Source organism: Ictidomys tridecemlineatus, chromosome 16 (genome assembly GCF_052094955.1).
Source record: "Ictidomys tridecemlineatus isolate mIctTri1 chromosome 16, mIctTri1.hap1, whole genome shotgun sequence".
Lineage (NCBI taxonomy): Eukaryota > Metazoa > Chordata > Mammalia > Rodentia > Sciuridae > Ictidomys > Ictidomys tridecemlineatus.
The window spans coordinates 16,505,770-16,521,248 of NC_135492.1; the positions used below are offsets into that span (position 1 = coordinate 16,505,770).

Genomic DNA, 15,479 nt, shown 5'->3' on the forward strand with positions numbered 1-15,479 from the left:
GACTGCATTTGTCCTTTCTACCCTTGGGGACTGGGTAGGGAGGAGCTCAATTGTTAGCAACCACAGTTTGAAGATCATGCTGCAAATCCCTTCTAGGGATAAACTGGGACCCTTGATCTCACTCCCCTTCTGCCATTGTCCAATGGATAAAGCTCATGACCCTCCACAGCCATTAAAAATCACCCCCTTTCTCTCATCCTGATACTTGTGTATATCCAGCTCTTTCTTCTATGAGCACCAGACAAATTCTGTTTCCAGCTACAAGTCATTTCGTGTCCCATGTGCTCCATTTGTGATGCCAATAAGATTTCCTCTACTCCGGGTGACACTGGATTTTGGTATTCTCTCCCAATTATGTGGCACATTGCTCAAGGCAGGACTAATGCCCACGTGTCCCCCAACTTTGCCTGCCCTTTTGATGGTAGAGATTTTCTGAGTGGTCCAATGCATAGGTCTCTCAGTCCATTATAACTTTATTTAAAAGGGACTCAAAATAGAAGTAGGTGTTTATTTGGTGTATCCATGTGTGAAGGGAATCCAGAAACCTCCTATTCTGGTATAATTTTGAAACATAATCCTACTCAATATGTGCTTCTTTGGGGTGCTGGAGTGTAATCCAGTATCACGCATGTCCTGCACCCAAGCCCTACTAGTGCTCTTGGCCTCCAGTTCCCACACCTCCCTTCACGTTGGGTTGCCTTGTTCATTCACATCAAATCCTCTGGTGGAGATGGTTGCATTTAGCTAGGCCTTTTCATTGCACTTCATAATAAAAATTGCATTTACATACATATGGTGTCATCTATGAAATTTCTGCATTGTGATTTTTTTGGGTCCTCAAATTACTGCAATATGATAATTTTATAACATGCATTAGTGCCTGGTAATGATAGCTCCAGCTTTTGCTCTCAGAGTTCAGAATTCTTGGCTAATTTTATACTAATTCAACCTTCCAGGAGAATTGTCAAGCTGTTTGCTTTGGTCCCTTCTTTAATGGAAAGGAAACCATGGTGAAATTTTGATGGGGTGTTATCATAGATGAACCTGAGAGAATCTGTCCTCTTTATAATGAGGAGTCCTATCATCTATACCCAGGGTGTGTAATTCAGTCTGTTATGTGCTGATCTGTATTTGTATTTTTCAAATTCTGCAGATGTACTATTTAAGTATGCTTATATTTGAAATGTGAATTTTATGTCACAGCTATATAAAACTGACATGGTGTTTCATAGTATTTGTCAAACTGTATGCAATATGGCAAACAAAATGTGGCTGATTGCCAGAAATGGTTATTTTCCATAGTTCATTATTTATCTATTACCAAATGGACATTCTCTGTCACCAGGCCCTGGGTCTCAACTCTGGAGGAGTGTGCTCTGTCCCCATATGAACAGGTGCTATAGAGTCCACATCTGTTTCTGTGGACCTTCATGATAACCCCACATGTTCTTCAACACTGTATCAATTTGTGTTCATTGTGACTTTATGGTATAGTCCCTCCTTTCTAAAGACGTTGATTGCTTTGTGATGAAGGGACATTTAGATACCTGCTATTTAAAGGGGCTGTTCAAGGCTATTGCCTGCGTTTCTCTTGTAGTGTCTGTTCTCCTTTCTTAGAAGAGTTTGGTTAAAGGTGAAGCAATTGGTTTCTTTCATCTGTCATTTCTCCTTGTTCTCTTTAATGGAGTCATTTTGAGGAATAGAATTTTTGTTTTCATATATACAATTTATAAATTTAAAATTTTTTTCCTGTAGCTTTGAAAAGGACTTTTTTTGTTCTTTTTTTTTTCTTTTGTGAAATTGGGGATTGGAACCAGGGTGTCCTATTACTGAACACTATCCTCAGTCCTTTTAAAATTTTTATTTAAAAAACTTAGTTTTTTCTTAATTTTTAAAATTACTACTGCCTATTTATTTTTAAATTTAGGCAGTTTTTCACTCAGTTGCTAGGGTAAGCTTCACAATTATGATCGCCCTGCCTCAGCCTCCAGACCACTGGATATATCAGATATGTAGCACCAAATGCATCCTATCTCAGTTAGTTTGTTTGTTTCTTTCTTATTTTCTAGATGTTTTTTAGATCCTGATTTTAATGGTTTTTATTATTTTTTTAAATACACCACAACAGTGGAATGCATTATAATCCTTATTTCACATAGAGCACAATTTTTCATATTTCTGTATATAATGTATGTTAACATCAATTTATGCTATTATACATGTACTTTTTTGCATTACAACTCTTAATACACATATATATCACAATTTTTCATCTCTCTTTGTATATAAGGTATGTTGACACCCAATTCAAGTCTTCCATATTTGAACTTTGTATAAAGATGTCCATCGCATTCCATCATCCTTGCTAATCCCCTGTGCCCTCCCTTTCCCCTCAGCCCTATTTAGAATTCATCTATTCCTTCCATGCTCCCCCTCCCTAACCCACTATGAGTCAGGCTCCTTATATCACAGAAAACATTCGGCTTTTTTTTTGCGGGGGGGGGGGAATTGGCTGACTTCACCTAGATTTATCTTCTCCAACTCCATCCATTTACATGCAAGTACCATGATTTTGTTGTTTTTTAATGATGAGTAATATTCCATTGTGTATATAAGCCACATTTTTTTTATCCAGTCATCCACTGAAGGGCATGTAGGTTGACTCCACAATTTAGCTATTGTGAATTGTGCTGCTATAAACAATGACCTGGCTGTGTCCCTGTATTATGCTGTTTTTGGTATAGTCCCAGAAAAGAAATAGTTGAGTCAAATGGTGGTTTCATTCCCAGATATCCAAGGAATCTCCATACTGGCTGAACCAATTTGCAGTCCAAGCATCAGTATATGAGTGTACCTTTTCCCCACATCCTCTGCAACACTTATTGTTTTTTGTCTTCATAATAGCTGCTCTAATGACTAGAGTGAGATGGAATCTTAGAGTGGTTTTAATTTGCATTTCTCTGACTGCTAGAGATGATGAGCATTTTTTCATATAATTGTTGATTGATTGTGTATCCTCTTCTGAGAAGTGTCTGTTCGGGTTTATTGATTGGATTATTTGTTTTTTTTTTTTTGGTGTTAAGATGTTTGAGTTCTTTATATACCTAGAGATTAGTGCTCTAACTGATGTGTGAGGGGGTAAAGATTTGCTCCCAGAAAGTAGGCTCTCTATTCTATTGTTTTTTTTAATAAAATATTTAGTTTAAATTGATCCCATGTGTTGATTCATGGTTTTAATTCCTGTGCTATAGAAGTGTTATTAAGGAAGTTGTTGCCTAATCCCACATGATGGAGATTAGGGCCTATTTTTTCTACTATTTGGGGAGTCTCTGGTTTAATTCCTAGATCCTTGATTTATTGTGAGTTAACTTTTATGCATGGTGAGAGAGAGGGATTCAATTTTGTTTTGCTGCCTATCGATTTCCAGTTTTCCCATCACCATTTGTTGAAGATGCTATCTTTTTTTACAGTGCATATTTTTAGCGCCTTTGTCTAGTATAAAATAATTGTAGTTTTACGGGTTGGTCTCTGTGTCCTCTATTCTGGGCTATTGGTCTACCAGCCTGTTTTGATGCCAGAACCATGTTGTTTTTGTTACTATGTCTCTGAAGTATAGTTTAAGGTCTGATATAGCAATACCACCTGCCTCCCTTTTCCAGCTAAGAATTGCTTTATCTATTCTGGCTCTCTTATTTTTCCAGATGTATTTCATGATTGTTTTTTCTATTTCTATGAGGAATGCCATTGGGATTTTTATAAGAATTGCATTAAATCTGTAGAGTGCTTTTGGTAGTAGGGCCATTTTGATAATATTAATTCTGCCTATTCAAGATCAAGTTAAATCTTTCCATCTTCTAAGGTCTTTGATTTCTCTTTAGTGTTTCATAGTTTTCATTGTATAGATCCTTCACCTCTTGTTGATTCCCAAGTATCTTTTTTATTGAGGATATTGTGAATGGGGTAGTTTCTCTCATTTGTCTCTTAGAGGATTTGTCACTGATATACAGAAATGCCTTTGATTTACGGGAGTTTATTTTATATCCTGCTACATTGCTGAATTCTAGTTCTAGAAGTTTTCTAGTGGAGCTTTTGGAGTCTTCTAGGTACAGAATCATATCATCAGCAAATAGTGCTAGTTTAAGTTCTTCTTTTCCTATACTTATTTATTTAATTTCTTTCATCTGTCTAATTGCTCTGGCCAGTGTTTCAAGAACTATATTGAATAGAAGTGTGAGAGAGGGCATTCCTGTCTTGTTTCCAATTATAGAGGAAATGCCTTCAGTTTTTCTCAATTTAGAATGATATTGACCTGAGACTTGGCATGAAGAGCCTTAAAATGTTGAGGGAAATTCCTGTTACCCCTATTTTTTCTAGTGTTTTGAACATGAACGGGTGCTGTATTTTGTAATGCTTTTTCTGCATTTGTTGAGATGATCATAAGGTTCTTATCTTTACATCCACTGATGTGATGAATTACATTTATTGATATCTGTATGTTGAACCAACCTTGCATCTCTGGGATGAATTGCACTTCATCACAATGAGCCATCTTTTGGATATGTTTTTGTATTTGATTTGCCAGAATTTTACTCAGAATATTTGCTTCTGCTTTTTAGAGGTATTGGTCTGAAGTACACTTTCTTTTCTGTGTTTGTCTGATATTAGTATGAAGGAGATATTGGCCTTATAGAGTGAGTTTGAAAGTGCTCCCTCTTTTTATATTTCATGGAATAATTTGAGGAGTATTGGCATTAGTTCTTCTTTTAAGTCTTGTATCCATTGAGTCCTGGGATTTATTTATTTATTTATTTTTGCTTGGTAGGCTTTAATGGTGTCTTTTCATTGCTTGAAAATGATCTGTTTAACTTACTCAGTTTGTGTAAGTCACATGATTCTAGACATTTGTTGATGACTTCAATATTTTCTGTTTTATTGCAGTACAAATTTTCAAAATAATTTCTAATTATCTTCTGTATTTCTCTAGTGTTCATAGTGATATTTCCTTTTTTATCATGGATTTTAGTAATTGGAGTATTTCTCTCCTTCTCTCCAGTAGCATGGTTAAAGTTTTATCAAATGTATTTGTTTTTCAAAGAGCCAACTTTTCATTTTGAAATTTTTTTTTTAAAAATTTAAAATATATGGCAGCACAATATATTACAATTCTTATTACACATATACAGCACAATTTTTCGTATCTCTGTATATAAAGTAGGTTGACATCAATTTGTGTGTTTATATGTGTACTTTGGATAATGATGTCTATTATATTCCACCATCCTTACTAATCCCTTTCCCCTTTCTATTTTTCCCACCACACTGCCCTAAATAGAATTCATCTATCCCTCCCATGCACCCCCTCCCTACCCCACTATGAGTCAGCCTCCTTATATCAGAGAAAACATTCAGCACTTGTTATTTTGGGTTTGGCTAACTTAGCATTATCTTCCCCAATGCCATCCATTTACCTGCAAATGCCACGATTTTATTTTCTTTTATTGCTGAGTATTATTCCATTGTGTACATATGCCATGTTTTCTTTATCCATTCATCCACTGAAAAACATCTATGTTTGATTCACAGTTTAACTCTTGTGAATTGTGCTGCTAAAAACATTGTGACTGTGTCCCTGTAGTATGCTGTTTTTAAGTCCTTTAGGTATAGACCAGGGAGTGGGATAGCTGGGTCAAATGGTGGTACCATTACCAGTCACTTTGTCAATTTTTATTTGCTTCTTTTGTTTCAATTTCATTGATCTCAGCTCTGATTTTAATTCTTTTCTGTCCTTTACTGCTTTTGGTGTTGATTAATTGTTTTTCCTAGGGTTTTGAGATATAATCTTAGGTCATTTATTTGACTTTCCCTTTTTTTAAGGAATGAACTCCATGCAATGAACTTTCCTCTTACTAATGCCTTTATAGTGTCTCAGAGATTTTGATATGTTGTATCTGTGTCCTCATTCACCTCTAAAAATTTTTAAATCTCCTCTTTGATGTTTTCTGCAACCCATTGTTAATTCACTAGCATATTATTTAGTCTCCAGGTATAGGAGTAGCTTCTATTTTTATCATTGATTTCTAATTTTATAACATTATGATCTGATAGAATTCAGGGTAGCATCTTTACTTTTCTGTATTGCTTAGAGTTTCTTTTTTGCATGGAATATGGTCTATTTTATAGAAAGATCCATTTGCTGGTGAGAAGAATGTGTCTTTGGTTGTTGAAGGATGATACATTCTATGTATGTCAGTTAAATCTAAATTGTTTATTGTATTATTTAGTTCCATAGTTTCTGTCTTGATATTGTTTGCAAGATCAATCCAGTGGTAAAAGTGGTGTGTTAAAGTCACCCAGAATTATTTTCTTGTGGTCTACTTGGCCCTTAAACTTGAGAAGCGTCTGTTTGAACATAGATGCTCCATTGTTTTGGGGGTGTGTATATTTATAATTGTTCTGTCTTGTTGGTGTATGGTTCCTTTAAGCAGTATGTAGTGTCCTTCTTTATCCCTTTTGATTAACTTTCACTTGAAGTTCACATTATTTGATATAAGAATGGAAACCCCTACTTGCCTCCACATTCCATGTGAGTGGTATGTGTTTTAATATTTATTGTTTTTGTATATGAACACAATACCTTTATTATTTAGTTTAATGTGGTGCTAAGGATCAAATACAGGGCCTCACATGTGCTAGGCTAGTGCTCTACCATTGAGCTCTAGTCCCAGCCCCAGCCTGAGTGATACATTTTTTTTCCAAACTCTCACATTTAGTCTGTAGGTGTCTTTTTCTATGAGATGAGTCTCTTAGAGGCAGCATATTGTTGGTCTTTTAATCCAATCTGCCTGTCTTTTGATTGCTGAGTTGGAACTAAACTTTCAGGGTCATTATTGAGACAAGATTTGTATTCCCAGTTATTTTTTGTGTATTTTTGGTATTTAACTAAATCAGTTTCTGTTTGATAGATTTTTTTTTAGAGTGATTATACACTTTTCTGATTTTTTATTGTTGTTTATTTCCTCCTCATGGAATATTTTGCCAAGGATGTTCTGTAGTGCAGTTTTCTCATTGTAAATTATTTTAATTTTGTGTATGACAGAAGGTTTTTATTTTGTCATAAAATAACATCTTAATCAAAATCTAATTGCTAATCAAAATTTAATTTTGCTGGGTATGCTTCTTGGTTGGCATCCATTTCTTTCAGAGCTTGGTTTGTATTGTTGCAGGATCTTGTAGATTTCAGGGTCTCAGTTCAGAAATCTGAGATCCTGATTGGTTTTCCCCATATGTAATTTGATTCATTTCTCTTGTGGCTTTTGAAATGCTCTGCTCCTCCTGTATGCTAGGTGTTTTCATTGTGATGTGCGTTGGTGTAGACCTGAGTGATCTTGTTCATTTGGTATCCTATATGATCCTTGTATTTGATTTCCCAATTCACTCTACATGTTTGGAAATTTTTTTGGTATTATTTCATTGAACAGATTTTTCATTACTTTAGTTTAGACCTACTGTAGCTTAGATCTCTATGCCTTCATCTATCTCAATAGTTGTTAAATTTTGTATTTTCATATTATCTCACAATTCTTGAATCTTATGCTCATGGTTTCTTACCATGTACACTGGGGTCAACTTTATTTTTTGAAGATTATATATTTTGCCTTCAATGTCAGAGGTTCTGTCTTCCAAGTGATCTATTCTGTTGGAGATACTTCCTATTGAGTTCTTAATTTGGTTTACTGTTTCCTTCATTTCAAGGATCTCTGTTTTTTTTTTCAAAATCTCTATGTCCTTATTGAAGGAATCTTTTGCTTTCTGTATTTGCTTATGTAACTCTTTATCAAAATAATCCTTTGCTGCCTGTATTTGCTTTCATATCATCCTTTAATTCACAGAAAATTATGTACCTTCTCCCATTTATCCTGCTATTCTGACCATGGATTCTAATAATGTAGCATCTTTGTTTGGGGCACATTCTCTCTTGGTTTCTCATGTTGTTCATGCATCTTCCCTTCCAGCTCTAGTTTTTAAGATATATAGGCATATAGGCTTATAGTGTTCCCAATGGGTTTCAACACATTTCTTTTTTAAAAAAAATATTTATTTTTTTAAAGACATGACAACAGTGGAATGCATTACAATTCTTATTACACATATAGAGCACAATTTTTCGTATCTTTGTATAGAAAGTATATTCATGCTAATTTATGCCATTATATATGTACCCATTTCTTTATGCAATAAAACTCTTAATACACATATATATCACAATTTTTCATATCTCTGGTTGTATATAAGGTATGTTGGCACCAATTTGTGTCTTCATACATGTACTTTGAATAATGGTGTCTTCACATTCCACAATCACTGCTAATCCCCTGCCTCCTCCCCTCCCCTCCAACCCCTCTGCCCTATTTAGAATTCATCTATTCCTCCCATGCTCCCCCGCTCTACCCCACTATAGTTAGCCCCCTTATATCAGAGAAACCATTTAACATTTATTTTTTGGGTTTGCCTAACTTCACTTCTCCAATAACATCCATTTATGTGCAATTGCCATGATTTTATTATTGCTGAGTAAAATTGAATTGTGTATACCCCATATTTTTTTCCATTCATCCACTGAAGGCCTCTGGGTTGGCTCCACAGTTTGCTATTCTGCATTGTGCTGCAATTAACATTGACATAGCTGTGACCCTGTAGTATGCTGTTTTCAAGTCCTTTGAGAATAGTCTGAGAAGAGGAATAGTGGCGTCAAATGATGTTTTCATTCCCAAATTTTGAAGGAATCTCTATACAGTTTTCCATGTTATTTGCACCAATTTTCAGTCCCACCAGCAATGTATGAGTGTGTCTTTTTTCTCACATCTTTGCCAACAGTTGTTGTTTGTCTTTATTATAGCTGCCATTCTGACTGGAGTGAGATGATATCTTAGAGTGGTTTTGATTTGCATTTCTCTTATTGCAAGAGATGATGAAATTTAAAAAAAAAATTGTTCATTGATTCTACATCCTTCTCCGAAAAGTGTGTGTTCAGGTCCTTGGCCAATTTGTTGATTGGATGATTGGGGGTTTTTTGTGCTTAGCATTTTGAATTCTTTATATACTAGATATTAGTTCTCTATCTGATGTGTGAGGGATAAAAATCTACTCCCAGGATGTAGGCTCTCTGTTCACCTCAGATTTTTTTTTCTGAGAAGAAACTTTTTAGTTTTAATCCACCCCATTTTTGATTCTTTGTTTTAATTCTTGTGCTATAGCCATCTTATTAAGAAAGTTGGGGCGGCCTGATGAAGATTATGGCCTACTTTGTCTTCTATCAGATGCAGAGCCTCTGATTTAAATCCTAGGTCCTTGATCCACTTTGAGTTGAGTTTTGTGCATGGTGAGAGATAGGGTTTTAATTTCAGTTTTTTGAAAGTGGATTTCTAGTTTTCAAAGCAACCTTTGTTGAAGAGGCTATCTTTTCTCCAATCCATGTTCTTGGCACCTTTGTCTAATGTAAGATAATTGTAATTTTGTGATTGAGTCTGTGTGTCCTCTATTCTGTACCATTGGTCTACTGGCCTGTTTTAGTGCCAATACCATGCTGTTTTTGTTACTGTTGCTCTGTAGTATAGTTTAAGGTCTGGTATAGTCATAGCACCTGCTTTGCTCTTCCTGCTTATAATTGCTTTAGCTATTCTGGGATTCTTATTTTTCCAGATGAATTTCATGATTGCTTTTTCTATTTCTATGAGAAATATCATTGAAATTTTTATCAGAATTGCATTAAATCAGTGTAGGGCTTTTGGTTGTATGATCGTTTTGATAATATTAATTCTGCCTATGAAAGACTAAGGTAGATCTTTCCATTTTCTAAGGTCTTCTTTGATTTCTTTCTTTAGGGTTCTGTAGGTTTCATTGTATAGATCTTTCACCTCTTTTGTTAAGTTGATTCCCAAATATCTTATATTTTCTTTTTTTTTGAAGTTATTGAAAATGGGGTTGTTTTTCTTATTTTCTACTTGAGACTTTGTCACTGATATACAGAAATGCCTTTTGTTAATGTGTGTTAATTTTATATCCTGCTGCTTTGCTGAATTCATTTTTTAGTTCTAGAAGTTTTCTGGTGGTGCTTTTGGGGTTTTCTAGGTATAGAATCGTATTCTCAGCAAATAGTGGTAATTCAAGTTTTTTTCCTGTGGTTATTTTTTTTTAAATTTCTTTCATCTGTCTAATTGCTCTGGCCAGTGTTTCAAGAAATATGTTGAATAAAAATGGTGAGAGAGAGCACTCCTGTCTTGTTCCAGTTTTTAGAGGGAATGCCTCTAGTTTTTCACCCTTTAGAATGATGTTGGCTTTAACCTTAATGTAGAGAGCCAGTATGATGTTGAGGTATGTTCCTGTTATCTCAAGTTTTTCTATTTTTTTAAACATGAAAGGGTGCTGTATTTGTCAAATGGTTTTTATGTGTCTCTTGAGATGATCATATGATTCTTATTTTTAAGTCTATTGATGTGATGAATTGACTTTATTGATTTCTATATGTTGAAACTACCCGGTATCCCTGGACAAACCCCACTTGATCTTGGTGCACGACCTTTTTAATATGTTTTTGTATTTAATTTGCCAGAATTTTATTCAGAATTTTTGCATCTATGTTCATTAGAGATATTGGCCTGAAGTTTTCTTTCTTTCATTTGTCCCTGCCTGGTTTTGGGATCAGGGTGATATTGGCCTCATAGAATGAGTTTGGAAGTGCTGCTTCTTTCTGTATTTTCTGAAATAAATTGAAGAATATTGGTATTTTTGAATTTCTTCTTTAAAGATCTCATTTAACTTGGCAGTGTATCAATCTGGGCCTGGGCTTTTCTTGGTTGGTAAGCTTCTGATGGAATCTTGTATTTCATCATTTAATATTTGTTTGTTTAAATTGTGTGTCTTCCTGATTAAATCTGGGCATATCATATGACTTAAGTAATTTGTTGATGCTTTCAATGTCTTCTATTTTATTAGGGTATACATTTTCAAGATAATTTCTAAATATCTTTTCTATTTCTGTAGTGTCTGGTGGGATATTGCCATTTTCATCATGTATGCTGGTAATTTGAATTTTCTCTTTTCTTCTTTTCATTAGCATAGCTAGGGGTCTGTCAGAGAACCAAATTTTGTCAAGGTTTAATTGTTTCTTTTAATTCAACTTCAGTTCTAATTTTAATTATTTCTTGCCTTCTACAGATTTGCTGTTGATTTGTTCTTCTAAGGCTTTGAGATGAAGTATGAGATTAATGATTGACTTTTTCTTCTTTTAAGGAATGAACTCCATGCAATGAATTTTCTTCCTAATACTGCTTTCATAGTGTCCAAGAGATTTTGATATGTTGTGTCTATGTTCTTGTTTACCTCAATGAATATTCTAATCTCCTCCTTGAAGTCTTCTGTAACCCATTGTCCATTCTATTGTACCAAATTGATTCACTCGTTTATCTGCTTATAGAACTTGAAATATTTCAAGTTTGTCTTTTCACGAGGTGGAAGTGTCACTTTACCTGTCTCCAAACATTAATATTTTATGAATATTTTACACATTGGGAATGTGTCATGGATGATACTTGAAACTAAATGAATTGGGGTCTCAATCTGTCTCATGGATAGAAAGCAGAGAGAATAGGAACCACACTGTTTTCAAAAGCTTTTTACCAGTATTTTTGTCTCCCTTGTGCACAATCACCTTATAAGAATATCTTTGACAAGTCTGATTTGCATCTGGAATGTCCGGCAAATTTCACATTCACTGATTGCAGAAAACTTAGGTGTTGGGCTTTAATTCAGTGCTTGGATTATGGTATATATCCTTCTCTTCATTCTGATATGGAATATATATACTGTTTTTAGACTTATGTATTTTTATCTGAATTAGATAATGGAAAGTATCTTATTACATAATTAAATTTATTCTCCTACATGACAGTCAGTTAACTAACTCTTAATTCAAATTAAAAACTGAATAATGGTTTGGTCCCTATGAATGTGAACAACGTGGGAAAGCCTTTACTCAGTCCTCTCACCTTCACTCACATGAACGAACTCATACTGGAGAGAAGCCCTATGAATGTAAGCGGTGTGGGAAAGCCTTTGCTAGATCCAGTGAACTTCAAATACATGGAAGAGTGCATACTGGAGAGAAGCCCTATAAATGTAAGCAGTGTGGCAAAGCCTTTGCCAGATCTGGTGACCTTCACATACATAAAAGAACTCATACTGGAGAGAAGCCCTATGAATGTAAGCAGTGTGTCAAAGCCTTTGCTACATCCTCTCAGCTTCATAAACATGGAAGAACACATACTGGAGAGATGCCCTATGAATGCAAACAATGTGGAAAAGCCTTTGCTACATCCTATCAGCTTAACAGACATGGAAGAACACACACTGGAGAAAAGCCCTATGAATGTCAACAATGTGGAAAAGCCTACACTACTGCCATTTACCTTCGGATGCATAAACACACTCATACTGGAGAGAAGCCCTATGAAGGTAAGCAGTGTGGCAAAGCCTTCACTCAGTCCTCTTTCCTTCACTCACATGAACAAACTCATACTGGAGAGAAGCCCTAAGAATGTAAGCAGTGTGGCAAAGCCTTTGCTAGATCCAGTGACCTTCACAGACATGGAAGAATGTATACTGGAGAGAAGCCCAATGAATGTCAACAACGTGGAGAAGCCTTTGCCACATCTTGTCGGCTTCACACATGTGAAAGAACACATACTGCATAGAAATTGATTGCATGAAAACAATTGGTAAACTCTTCTGTTATTACTGTTTCACTCATATACATGTAGGAAGTTTACTGGAGAAAAATCCTTTGAATGTGAAATATGGTAAATCAATATTTCATGTCATCCTCAAAGACAAGAGAGGCTCACACTGCTGAAAATGTGTGTGTGTGTGTATGTGTGTATGTGTGTATGTGTGTATGTGTGAGATAGAGAGAGATCAATCAATCAATCGATCCACTGGGGATTTAGTCTGGTGGTGCTCTACCACTGAGCTACATTCCAGTTCCTTTTTACTTTTTATTTTGAGACAGGGACTTGCTGAGTTTCTTAGGGTCTTGCTAAGGTGCTGAGGCTAGCCTCCAACATTGATTCTTCAGAATCAGCCTCTGGAGTCTCAAGAATTAAAGGCATACACCACCACATCCAACTGAATAACTCTTTAAATGCATGCTTGGCAGGCATTCTAGCACTGAACGCTCCGTAGCTCAGGTGGTGAGTTTGCTGCAGCTGTGAGTATGGACCCCACGGATAACCACATCAACAGATGTAGCTCTGCAGGTGTTTCCCCCACAATTGCAGCTGATCTCTTCCTTTTTAAAGGTATTTTATACCAGTGAATTTTTTTAAAAGAACTACATCCAGTTTAGGTTTTCTCCCCATGAATAGTACTTAGGTGGAATATGCCAGAAAACCCAGGCTTGATTTCTCTGTTTTAGAGTACCTCAGTAGCCCTGGAAAAAATTTTGTGATGGTTTTCTTAACAGACACTACATGACCAAAGGCTTGGTAAGGAGCATCCCATTCTGATGTCCTAATATAGCGGCTCTCCCTTCTCCACCAAATAATCTTAAATAAACTTCTCAAGAGACCTTCACCATAATTTTCTTTCAACAGAATGTCAGGAAAAGATTTTGCAAAGATCTCAATGTGGGTTGTAACACAGACTTCTGCTTTTGTGGCAAAGCTTGGAAGACCTCTGACCAATCTTACAATTGGTACACAAAGCATTTTCTGTGAACTAATCAAAACAACAACAACAACAACAAAACCTTTATGTATACCGCTACAAAAAATATAAACCTCCATCCCTGTCCCACTGGATGTAAATAAAGATCAATGAAATTTCAAGCAGTGAACCAAAAAATATTAAGTGATACCCCTCAGAACCTAATTAATGTGCTCCTGGAACATTCCTTGGGTGTCTAGCCTCATGTGCCGTACATCACTAATAAAGCTACAGCCTCCAATCAGGTGATATTGTGCAGTACTTGCTGTGAAGTGGGCTGTTTCTGCTCAGGCTAAAGGATTCCGTTACTTGTCCCAAGGATTCAAAGCCTCCTGAGCAAAACCTCACCCACAACCTATTCAGGTGTCATGGATCATGTGTGATTATTGGTAAGAGTTCCTTACATACTTGTGTCCAAATGTTGAGGTTTGCCAACATGCCAAAGATGGGTTGATTGTCACTGCTATCTCTGTTCCAGCCTTTTGCTGTGTCTCAGTGCTCTTTTGTAAAGGAAGGCCAAAAGAGTGTGCTGTGGTCCTTCTGTTTTTGATAAATACAGCCTAAACCATCCTGTAAAACTTCTTCTTTAAAAGCTAGTTTTGAACGCTTCCCAGGATTTCCAAAAACTTTCTTTGCAGTAATGAGTCAGTGTGGCAATTTCCTACTTTTACATTTTTGATTTAGTAGAAATATTGCATAGAGGTGTGTGAGCACTTGACACAGTCTGGACTTCTTTGTAATAAATCCATTTGCCAAAGGCAGTAGTTGCAGACTTGCTCCTGGGCAGTGTGAGGGACTGGAGTGAATGAAACTGTCCTGGGGTGTGGGCATTGTTTGTAGGAGTTCAGTCTTGGTGAGTACATCAGTGTAGGAATCAGACTCCTAGGAGGGCTACAGAATCTCCTGACAGGACCTGCCTGTCCCTTTTGGACAGTAGTGTTGTCATGTGAGCTGGCAGGTGGATGGCTACCTTCTGATGGATTTGGGTTTGTAGCTGAGCAAATAGTGAGAATGTACAATGATTAAATGAGAATTAAAATATTCTTTGTCATACCAAAGACATAATTTGGGGGTCAAACATAATAACAAGTAACCTCTTGGACCTTGAATCACATATTTTCCTTCATGTATGCATTTTCTTACAAACTTGTAGTGTGATGCTTATGTTGAACAAACTGCGATAAACATGGAGAGGTTTATTTAATGGTACAGTGTACTAGAAGTTTTAAAGACTTGCAGCAGGCTTAGATTCCAGTATAGTTGATATTTTATGAAGGACTCTGAAATTCTCAAAATTCTTGAGAATCCCCAGGTGCTGTGGCATACACCTGAAATGCCAGTGGCTCAAGATTCTGAGGCAGGAGGATTGTGATTTTTTTTTCACTTTTTTTAAAGAGAGAAAGATTTTTTTAATATTTATTTCTTAGTTTTCAGTGGACACAACATCTTTATTTTATTTTTATGTGGTGCTGAGGATTGAACCCAGCACCCCACATATGCCAGGTGAGCACGCTAACATTTGAGCCACATTCCCAGCCCATCTTTTCATTTTTCTTAAAAATTTATGTATATATAAATTTTTTTCCTAAGAATCAAACCCAGTGCCTCCCACATGGTAGGCACATTGTCAACCACTGAGCCACAACCTTAGCCCAAGGGTTGTGATTTGAAAGGTTGCCTCCCTGGATAACAAGGAGTAAAGAACTCAGTGAGACCCTGTC

General features: G+C 36.0%; 1 protein-coding gene across 1 annotated transcript in view; it reads left to right on the plus strand.

Moving 5' to 3' along the window:
- Positions 1-12,697, plus strand: part of LOC144371218 (uncharacterized) — a 73,080-nt gene extending 60,383 nt beyond the window's left edge. The window contains exons 2-3 of the mRNA XM_078033639.1: positions 6,325-6,332; positions 12,025-12,697. Of these exons, the coding sequence (XP_077889765.1) occupies positions 6,325-6,332; positions 12,025-12,590 (574 nt within the window). The 3' untranslated portion in view covers positions 12,591-12,697. The remainder of the gene's footprint in view (positions 1-6,324; positions 6,333-12,024) is intronic.
- The last annotated feature ends 2,782 nt before the right edge of the window (positions 12,698-15,479 follow it).